The sequence below is a fragment of the Clavelina lepadiformis genome, chromosome 2 (assembly GCF_947623445.1).
Source record: "Clavelina lepadiformis chromosome 2, kaClaLepa1.1, whole genome shotgun sequence".
Classification (NCBI taxonomy): Eukaryota; Metazoa; Chordata; class Ascidiacea; order Aplousobranchia; family Clavelinidae; genus Clavelina; species Clavelina lepadiformis.
Genome location: NC_135241.1, coordinates 19,546,701 through 19,557,276, shown reverse-complemented (window position 1 = coordinate 19,557,276; position 10,576 = coordinate 19,546,701). Strand labels below are relative to the sequence as shown.

The following is a 10,576-nucleotide window of genomic DNA, read 5'->3' as shown; positions in this document are numbered from 1 at the left end:
AACTGCCTAGCAATTAACTAACCATCATATATCACAGGCTAACTTTCGGATCATTTAGTCTCTAATTATAGACAGGCTGCTGCTGCTGCTACTTTCAAAACAGTTTTTGGTTTCAAAACCAAACCTTCAGCCCTTGCAAAAAACAGTTGTGTCTACCGAAGCTTGCTTTAAGCCATTGCTGTTATATTATTTAAGCAATGAGTCAGCAAGTAGATCACTGACACAGCAGTATTTTGAAGACTGTTCTACGATCATTTACAGGAAAGTGGTGCAGCATTTAGCATTATATATTAAACTTACTCCGGAAAAATGTTCGACGGCGGGAGCACGCATAACTTAGTTCAAATATACTTTTGCATGTACAGAAGAGTTACTTAACCTACTGCGGTGCACAATATAGGCAAATGCACTTTTACACACATTACAAACGAGAAAAAGTACATAAAATATAGGAGTTCCAGTTATTCGTTATATTTTTGGTGGTATTTTGATGTCTTTATTTGTTATGAAGCAATATTTTGAGGATTTCTTGTATTCCTTTGTCATCCTGCAGAACACCGCTGTGTGAAGCTGATTGTACCTTGATTTCTCTGTCACCAAGGTTCCACTCTCTGCACGCCGAAAGGCTTTCATAACTGACTGTTCCATCACCAGAGATTGTTTGTATCCGAGGTTTCGAGTCCGGAAAATTCCCTCCCCTGAAATCGAGTACATCAGACGTGTCTAGACCGTCGCCGTAGATGCAATAAGTAAGTACGCCGGGATTCGGTGGCATAACCCCGCTGGCCCCACTCTGTTCATTTGCATCTCGAACGTAGTTGTAGCGTTCTGTGGACACCCCAATCCTTCGAAACATGTCGTTCATATCCATCCGGGAGGCTGTGTAGCTACGCTCATCACTTAAGACAAAATGCTTGTTCGCAGACCACACTCGAGCATTGGGTAACATAAGGTAATCTACAGCACAAAACTTTGTTTCGTAAGTAATGATAACATAGGTTTGACCATTGGTTCCTAATCTTTTTCAAATCGTGCGTTAGAAATACTGTGGTCCGCACTTACGCATGAACGTCACCAAGTTAAAAGACCCAAGACTTCACGTTGCTGCACACTGGATGCAATTCGCACGAAAATGTCATTTCTAACAAATTCAACATTTCGAATGAGTGTACATGTGTCTATCCCGTGCATTTCCTTGCGATTTCGTTTTGCGACTGCGTTTCCGTGCGCCGAAGCAATCGCATCCAGTGTGCAAGCACCTGTCTGCTGTTTCCACCATCAAGATTCATATAGGTTTTACCGACAGCTGATTAGAAAACACTGAATTGGTCGAACGCACTAAGGAGCTAGAAAGTTCAATTTAAACTTTTCCGTATAGGCTATACTGTACAGAAGTAAATAAAAATTTATCACGTTCGTTAAGTGTGTGCAGAATAATTCTTCGCACTAACTTGTTTCGATAGTCCTTTGTTCTGGTCTGACAACCAATGGGCTAATAAACGAGATACCGAACGTATATCCTGACGTCACTGCTTGCAATGTATCTGTGGAGCCGCCCCATGGAGTAGAAAGCGCGATAAAACTGTCAATGTAGCGATCCTAAGCAAAAAGAAATAAAATTAATTCGACATATTCTATTGCAAGGGTTAAAGGTTAGATAATGATTAATTTTTTCTTTTAACCTTCCATTCTTGGGACTGCAAATTCAGAAACCAAGTTGCAAATATTCCCCCCATGCTGTGTGAAATCAAGACGACTTTTTTGTTGTCATTTTTTTCGTATGTGTTCTCGACTAATTCCCGCAGACTATCAAGCGAATAACATCGCGCAAAACAGAAAACATCATGAATTCGCCGCTATTTTAAAACAAAATTTGTTCAAATACAGCATATGTCATAACTTTACTTCTGGAAATAAGTGCGGTGCGATGACATGGCTATTCTGAAGTCATAAGGTGCACCTCTTACTGAAACGTCGCGCTCGTAGCCATTATCAAGCAATTCTGTAATGGAAGACAAACAAGCATACTGAACATTTGCAAATAAATTTTGTTTCTGAGCGGAAAGATTTATAATTTTACTATCTTATATACTATAGGATGTTTTAATTGATCATCATTAATTATAATCATTTTTTACTGCAGTAGTTTGTTTTTATTAAATTATTATAGACCTTCAACAAGTGCGTGTGCGTAGGCTCCTATATTTCCAAGCAAATAAGCAGTCCAACTGTCATCGATATATTCAACCGAATGAGCTGTTCCAAAACCGGATATCCGAGTTTGGACGCCAGCACTGTTACTGCTTGTGTTAGTTGCCGGTTCGAAAACCATTTTCCTGTTGTTTACGCCACATACGACGTTTGATGGCAACATTTCCTGCAAAATCATTAATCAGCAGATTGCGCTATGTGGCGGTTTGTGTTTGTACAAGTTATTATACAATGCTGAAAGTGGCGAAGTGACTTATTGCTTTCAAGCTAAGTCCACAAACAGCGGCTAGACCTACGCAAGCAAAAGGCCAAACATACTTTAACGTTAAGCCAAAGCCTAAACCAATCTCGTATTGTAGCACAGCCATCATTAGAAGTCGGTTTGTTTAGCTTTGCATCCAACATGCTTCCTGCGTCACCCGGAATAATAACAACAGGTGGCCCAGGTTCCTTTTCTAAAAATTTCTTTCATTTAAGAACAAAAGCTGAGGTCGAAGTAAAATATGCAATTTAGTTGTGGGCGATAAAAACTACTGTGCGTTGCTATGCAATTTATAATACTCTACTCTCTATGGTTTGCTAAGCCTTACTTTCAAAAAAGAAGCAATTACTGTTTTGAGTCAAAATTGCTACAACAACCAAGCAAAGAGTGATTAATACTTCCAGTTGAGTCATCTGAATGTCCTTCTTGGCGCTGTTTTGATTAAAAACTTCAAATCTTGCTGACAAGTGACAACCTTTTACAAACTAACTTATTATTAACTGCTCAAACCGACAATATTCTTTAAACCAACTAAAATGACAACCGTTCCTACCGGAAAGTAGAGAGTGGCAAGTGATATTAATCAGACATTAACAATCACGACGTTAATCATGTGAGCGACAGAGCCACAAAATCAGGTTACATAACTCCGTCATGCAACAGCACAACTTCATATTTCTTTCTGTCAATGGACGTGCGCAATAAAGAGAATAAAACGAATGCAAAGCGCAATGTATGGTAAGCAACAAAATTTTATATACTGGAGCCAAGTGCATCTTAGTAAACACTATATTAAACAGAGTGTCGTTTATAATCAGACCGCTGCTATGTTGTTTAGTTTTCATCAGAGACGGTAGTCGTTAAGGGAAACCATATGCAAATTGAAATTCATAACCAAGACTCATGAGTATTTATATGATCAGAATCCAGTGGCGTAACCAGAAATTTCTATAGCGGCAGTTTAATGGCGTCATATTTGTCATACACATAGTCTTTCTATTATCTCCAGTTGAATGACTTCATGGAAATCTTACTCAGTTACATCACTGTCGATGTACCAGAGAAGTTTCCATCTTGCAGCGAGCAGTATTGTCATCACATCTGCTAAAGATTATGATTGGTGTGCAACTGTGCATTCTTGCTGTACAAACTCGGGCTAATCAACAGCGCCCTTCCTTAGTGCTATGGCCACCAGAAACCGGGATCTTGCCCGGGATTGGGTTTCTTTTCCAATCCACTGATGTACAGCATTGAAGCAATTTTCATTCATCAGTTGCTTGAACACACCACCTGCTCGTCTGCTTAATTTTCAACCTTTTCAACTTGTGTTTTATGGATTTAACTAATTATAGGTTTAGTGGTCGTGCTAGTTGTTACAAGCAAATATTAACTTATTTCTCTTGAGCACGCTTTAAACCTTTTCGACTTTGTCACTTTTTCCTGTTCATTGGCGCGTTTTAGTAACAACTGGCTTGATTTTTCGTCCCCACCGCGCTTTAAACGAAAAATGAAATGATTGATTGATTAATTGATACGTGTATAAAAACAGTCACAATGAAAAACATCTGTTTTTCTTCTAGAAACCTGTTGCAACATTAATGAAATAGGGAGCCCTATAGGATAGGTTGAAGCCATCACAAATTACATATATGGGGAAAGATGAAATAAGTCAAAAACTATTCCATATTGAGACAAGCCTGATAATTGTCTTCGAAGCATTCTGCAAGATAAAGAAGGTATAATCAACAAAAGACTTTATATTATACCAAACGTTAAAGTAAAGTTTTATGAAAACACGGAATAAATGAAAAAGTGCCATATATGATAAGCCATAGAAATCTATAGGTTAAAATTTCTTGCACAACTGTGTGAGATGTCCATGTACTTGACACATGTGCGATCAGATGTGAATGCAGAGCCGCACAGGACAGACCTTAAGCTCCCGACTCCCAGTCCCAACAGTGGGCTATAAAAAGTAAATTTTTTTTTGAGAGAGAGGTTTATTTTCCAAACGCAGCACTAAATTTACACGCAGTTTTAAAAAACATTATTTACAAAACAGTAGATCTAGCCAAATAAAAAACAACAAAAAACGGGGTCTACAAGCCAAGTGAAATTGCGCACAGCCACAATATGCATTATTCTGTAGGCTATAGGCTACTAGACCCCAGCTAGATTCGGTATACTAGACCCAAAAAAAGAAATACCAGAGAAGAATGAATTTTGGCTTAGCTGGTTCTTAGGCTATGCAGATTGGATCTGTGCTTTGAGTTTAGAGATAGAAATCTAGACTATTTTTCAATAAAAAGTTTTTAAATGAAAATAAGAGGTTTAGCCTGGACTGCTTAGCAAACTCCCATACACGATTCTACACCCAAGATCAGAATTTTTTCTGATTTTGTTTGAAAAATCCCCCGCACAACAAGATGAAACAATAGCCATTATACACATAATTAATATTAAGGCAGCATCTACTTCATCGTCTGCCAGTTACCAAATTTAGAAAAAGCTACTTCGATAAACGGCCAGTTATGCAATCGGTATTTCCTTACTTTGGTAATCGCCAACCGGTGGAGTAGGCTAGACACTTATTTTACTGTCCACCGTTTACCAAAGTAGGAAAATATGAATACAGTAAACAACAATTAGGCTAGTCTTCGAATTGAAATGTATGCTAATTTTCAACTTAAAACGATGTACTAATTTTTCCAAAGTGTAAATTAAACTAAAGCTAATCTCCTCTGACTTGCACTTTTCATGATTTAATTACTAAGCTAAGCTGCAGATTGAAATAAACGCTATTTTTCAACTAAAAATTACAATTTTTTTTCTAAGTCTAAATTAATTTAAAACTAATCTCCTCCTACCTAAACTCTCGCCTTTCAGGACTAAATTAGATCAAAAATAAATTTGGACAGAAAAACGAAGTCAAACAAACAGCAAGATTCAAACTCGAGACCTCTAGTATACGAGCCCCATCATTAAACACTACGCCACCGCATTGCTTTCCTCCTCTCATCCAAAACGAAATTGATAAAACTATCAGCAAAAAATCTGCCAATTGACAGATGCATTTTTTGTGTTTGCGTTCGTGTGAAAACTCGTGTGCATTTTTCTCGGTTTTGTGTCGCAATTTCACTTTTTTTCACTTGTTCCGTCATGAATTTCTTTCTCCCTTGTTCGATCGCGCTCTCACAGTATTAAAACTGAATCTTATTATTCGGTTTAAATTGGCATTTCGGATTAGAATCCTCCGTATACTGATTCAGTATACTGAATTTCCAATCCCTATAGGCCTATAAGGCTAAAAAATGCATTCCATCTCATTGGTGCTGCCCAGCTTTGGGATCATATAAGTGTCAACCAGCCAGTGTTTGTAGTACTGTATTACCAAAGTTGGTGTAAACGTCAGACTGTCATGTGACTATTGATATAAACATCAGACTGTCACATCAGAATTTTTTCCCTAGCGGGAAATTTAGTTTTACAACATCAAATAAATATACCAGCAAATCAGTCTGCTATTGCACCTTTCTAATAAAATTTCTAAAGCCGAAAATTTTCTTCATTAATATGTGCATATCAAACTTTGTCTTTACACTGATTTATAATTAATAAACATTGAAAAACTGCTTGTTTGAACACCAATGTATAACTAAGAATTGAGGCTTCAGTGCACGCCATCACACAAAAACTTGTGCCGCTGCATGCACAATTTCTCTTCGAAAACTACCATACTTTCCAGTCAGGAACATTGGGAATTAATGTGGTGCATAAGCCAACTTCATGTGCCAGATTTGAATGATCATTAATAATACAAACAAATAACTATCTACGAACTTTCCTGTAGGGATTTTGTCCCTGCTTGCATAGTTCTGCATATATTTCTTTATTATTAACCATGTGTAGCTTTCAGGATGACATACACCAAGTGGCTGTGGTCCGAGCCCAAAAAAATTATCACTTCACCAACTAACTAAAATAATTTTTATTATTGGTGAAACCTTGGTTACTGCTATCTTCTCTACAGCTATCATTTTCCATACAGTCATCTTTCTTGTACGGTTAAAAAATTTTTATCAGTGTATATACATTATACTCATCAGTTTATGCAAATTAATTAATTGTTAACTACATATTTTGCATATCACATATGGCGTTTTTATTTGTATGGGCCTATGTTATCGAACTTGCTAATTTCAAACATTTGTACTTCCAAAGGCAGTGTATTATTTCATTTAATGAATTCCAGGTTCAGAAATTTTTGAAGGAGATAAATTGAAAGAGAATGGCCAAGTTTATCCCTCCGACTATTCAGGATAACCCTGATGGATGGGGACCAATGGATCTTCCAGAAAAATTCAAAGACATGCCTTACCAACCATTTAGCAAGGGTGATAGGCTCGGAAAGGTTATTACACAAGTTTGGTTTCATGAAGCAAAATCCAGGCATTCTGACTTCTTGGAGTGTGTTTTGTTTAAATATTTGAATATGAAATTTTAGGTGTCTGACTGGAGTGGTAATACATACCAAGACCGAAGATATATGAATAAGTATAACTCTCAGTTTGGCGGTGGAAGCCAGTACTCCTATTTTCATGATGAAGATGAAAGCACTTTCCAGCTGGTTGATAATACCAAGGTGATTTTGCTATACTGTTAATATTATGCCGTTAGATAATGAAAACAAGCTAAATAGTAATAGCATACTCTGCCGTAAGCAGTTTTTGTTAGATGGAATGTTTTGTGTTCTTGTAAATAGTCCAACATTTTTTTAATATTTTCATTCACGTTTGTTATGTTACTATGAATAGATTCAAAAACCAGCTTATCAACGAAATCGCTTTCGCTTCAACCAAATCCGAAACAGACAAATGCAGCAGAGACAACAGCGTGAAGCTGGTGGAGGTTCACTTAATCAGAAACCACTTACGAAACTGGAGAAACGGAAAGAGCGCGAGAGACAGCGTCTGCAGAGGAACATGCAGAAACAGTATGGTCAAAGCCGATTCCGTTACAGGGAGAAGCAGTTGCAAAATCAACAAAAACGGAGAGATGCTTCTGTTAATGTTGCAGAAACATGGGAGGCAAGTTGAAAGATAATTGGCACTTACATGAAGTATTATCTGCTGTTTAAAAGCGTAATTATATTTATATGGATTGTTGTATTGTATACTTGCAGATGGTTTACAATGTTGTGTTCATGTTTATAGGTGGTTGAAGAAATGGACTTTAATCGCTTGAGCAAGCTTAAACTACCAGAAATTGCAGAACCTGAAGATCTGTATAAGTGTGGTGAATTGCTGTTCTATGACAAGACATATGATCGTGTTTCAGTTAAAGCTGAAAAATCGCTGAAGAGAATTAACAAAGAATTTCACAAGGTAATAGTCTTATTGGAAATGCTCCATAGGACCATGTGGTACATTGGTAGGCAGTAACTTAGCAGCATAATCTATAAGCTTTTGTTTTTTAAGATTCTGTTTTCAAGACTCTTAAAACAAAACTTTTATAGGTCACTACCACAGATGATCCGATTATTCGAAGACTTGCGAAATCAAGTGGCACTGTCTTTGCCACCGATGCCATTTTGGCAACAATCATGTGCTGCACTCGATCTCAGTATTCGTGGGATATCATTGCGCAGCGTGTAGGACGCAACAAACTCTTTTTTGATAAGCGTGATGATTCTGCTTTTGATTTGCTGACAGTCAGTGAAACTGCAAATGAACCACCACAGGTGCTAATGAGCTGTGATATCATTGTAAGAATTTTTTGCATAGATGATGACAAAATGTGTTGTGTGTTTAGGATGAAGGGTTAAATGCTCCGCATAATTTATCAATGGAAGCTACTTACATCAATCACAACTTCTCACAACAAGTTTTGAAACCGGGAGATAAACATAAGTTTGAGAAAAGCAATCCCTTTGTGCAAGGTACATTTCTTACAAATAATGCTACCAGGTGACATTGGATCTTTTGTTTAATTAAAGTTTTTGGAGCAGCATTCTGTTTTAGGGGAAATTCAATTTTTGTTTTATATAATTGTCTACTGTATTATCAGTCTACAGTTATTATGTCTGACTTTATTAAAGGATTTTGAAGGTTCATCTTTTTGTAATTTTAGGTGATTCTGGAAATATAGCTTCGGTTGGTTATCGCTATCGCAAATGGAACCTTGGAAATAATATTGAACTTGTGGCAAGAACGGAGCATGATGCTGTCATTAGTACATCCAGTGGTGATATAAGTTTTATCAATGTTAAAGTAAGGAATCTTACCGATTTGTTTCTGCCTAGTTCTAAGGTCAAATGTCCCAAATTCATATTTCTTACATTTTTACTGATGTTTAAGACAGTACCATGCTGAATGTGGTAAAATCCTACAACCATTTGATTTATCGTCGTTTCATAAAGAACATGTTATTTATCAAATCCTGTTTGACATTATCCATTCAGGCTTTAAATGAGTGGGATCATCGATGCTGCAATGGTGTGGAATGGCGTCGGAAGTTAGATTCACAACGTGGTTCAGTGCTTGCTACTGAACTGAAAAACAATAGCTGCAAACTTGCCAAGTGGACCATGTGTGCTCTGCTTGCCGGGTAGGCTTTTATATGTTTATGATGCCGTGTATTATAAGTAAATTAATATATTCATGATGTATGGCAGTTTGTTAGTAGGGATATTAAGTTTATTTTTAGATTAATATTTTATTTATAACGCTTAACAAATTATTTCTCACACAATGCAATTTTTGCTTTGATCAGGTCTGAATACCTGAAGATGGGATATGTGTCAAGATACAGCATTCAGGATTCATCCCGGCACGTTGTTATTGGGACGCAGCAATTTATTCCCAAAGAATTTGCTAACCAAATAAATTTATCAGTTGTCAATGCGTGGGGAATACTTCGTTGTGTTATAGACTTGTGCATGAAACAGCCTGAAGGAAAATATCTGATTTTAAAGGTCTGATATCAGCACATATCATAGAGAAAGGAAGGAAGACTCAACTTGAAAAATATTTAAGCTTTATTTATTTATTTTTAGGATCCGAACAAGCCGGTTATACGTCTGTACAAGTTGCCAGAGGGAACGTTCAGTGCTGATGAGGAAGAAAGTTCGGATGAAGAAGATGATGAGGAGGAAACTGAAAGTGAAGATGAAGGAGAAAAATAAAATGTTTGACTTGGATTGACTTTGGTGCATGGGAGAATTAGAAATATAAATTTACATGAGTTTCCCTGCTTGTAGGGAACGGTGGTTCTGTCTTTTGCTTATTTGCTCTGCTTGAATTGCTAAATTATTAACGTAAAAGGCAAGAATTAAGAAGTTAGTTGGTTTAAATTTGTTATGGAAATTTGACTGCAATGCATTATAGTCAACATTAAATAGTGTCTATCAATCATTGTCTGCAGTATTTTTTACATGTATATTGTCATAGAATCCATGTTTTGTGTTAACTTGGTGTGGGAATTGCTGTTGTGTTGTGATTTAGAAATAATATATAGACTCATACCAAAACGGAAATCAAGACTTGTAATAAAAACTTTCCCAGTGCATTTGCTATTTTTTCACGTGTTTCAAACACAATTTAGGTTAATGAAAAGATTGGTAACAGAGATATCATAAATCTGCAAACATGTGAAGAGTAAACTATCCAAAAAAGCAACTTTTCCACGTAACCTGTCCTAAATGCAACGAAGAGTTGTCCACACTTTCCAGTTTATGAATTAGTTAGAAACGCTTGATCAGCAGTAGCATCTGTGGTACCGTATTTGTATGTAATAAAAACACATTTCCGCCTAAGTGTAGTAAGTGCAGCTGCTACTTGGTTTCAGTTATCAATATTGCTCGTTTCAACAACCACAAGTCTCAGAAAGATTAATTTCTTTTAATATACTCTTTACTGCCCCAACTGGCAGTTATGATCCAAAATCTCCATAGATACTACATTAACACTCGAGGTTACAAATACAAGACGTTGGCCGGCGAATTCCGAGCGAAAAGAATTTATGCAATTTGTACTTGCATATCTAGAGTTTAGATTATTTAATCAGTTTAAACTAACATTGTTTTGACGTTTTTGTTGAACACGC

The 10,576-nt window shown here is 36.7% G+C and overlaps 2 protein-coding genes across 2 annotated transcripts; one reads left to right on the top strand and one right to left on the bottom strand.

Moving 5' to 3' along the window:
* Positions 1-271: 271 nt before the first annotated feature.
* Positions 272-3,066, bottom strand: LOC143445045 (lysosomal phospholipase A and acyltransferase-like). The gene is made up of 7 exons (XM_076943853.1): positions 2,802-3,066; positions 2,530-2,666; positions 2,173-2,377; positions 1,906-2,002; positions 1,683-1,806; positions 1,452-1,599; positions 272-957 (listed from the first exon to the last, which is right to left on the bottom strand). Exons 1-7 carry the CDS (start codon positions 2,884-2,886, stop codon positions 497-499), a joined length of 1,257 nt encoding a protein of 418 aa, XP_076799968.1. The 5' UTR covers positions 2,887-3,066; the 3' UTR covers positions 272-496.
* A 1,328-nt stretch (positions 3,067-4,394) lies between these two features.
* LOC143445043 (eukaryotic translation initiation factor 3 subunit D-like) lies at positions 4,395-10,039 on the top strand. The gene is made up of 11 exons (XM_076943851.1): positions 4,395-6,532; positions 6,726-6,884; positions 6,978-7,115; positions 7,288-7,560; positions 7,687-7,857; positions 7,989-8,213; positions 8,285-8,411; positions 8,603-8,742; positions 8,934-9,079; positions 9,245-9,446; positions 9,528-10,039. Exons 2-11 carry the CDS (start codon positions 6,762-6,764, stop codon positions 9,654-9,656), a joined length of 1,674 nt encoding a protein of 557 aa, XP_076799966.1. The 5' UTR covers positions 4,395-6,532; positions 6,726-6,761; the 3' UTR covers positions 9,657-10,039.
* The last annotated feature ends 537 nt before the right edge of the window (positions 10,040-10,576 follow it).

Bases quoted from the DNA above. Each gene is read 5' to 3' on its own strand.
- LOC143445043 (XM_076943851.1), top strand. From the start codon at position 6,762: ATGGCCAAGTTTATCCCTCCGACTATTCAGGATAACCCTGATGGATGG. The intron at 8,214-8,284 runs GTGCTAATGAGC...TTGTGTGTTTAG, and splicing joins CTGCAAATGAACCACCACAG to GATGAAGGGTTAAATGCTCC. The intron at 9,447-9,527 runs GTCTGATATCAG...ATTTATTTTTAG, and splicing joins GAAAATATCTGATTTTAAAG to GATCCGAACAAGCCGGTTAT.
- LOC143445045 (XM_076943853.1), bottom strand. From the start codon at position 2,886: ATGACTCAACTGGAAGTATTAATCACTCTTTGCTTGGTTGTTGTAGCA. The intron at 1,807-1,905 runs GTAAAGTTATGA...TTCGCTTGATAG, and splicing joins CACCGCACTTATTTCCAGAA to TCTGCGGGAATTAGTCGAGA. The intron at 1,600-1,682 runs GTTAAAAGAAAA...CTTTTTGCTTAG, and splicing joins TGCAGTCCCAAGAATGGAAG to GATCGCTACATTGACAGTTT.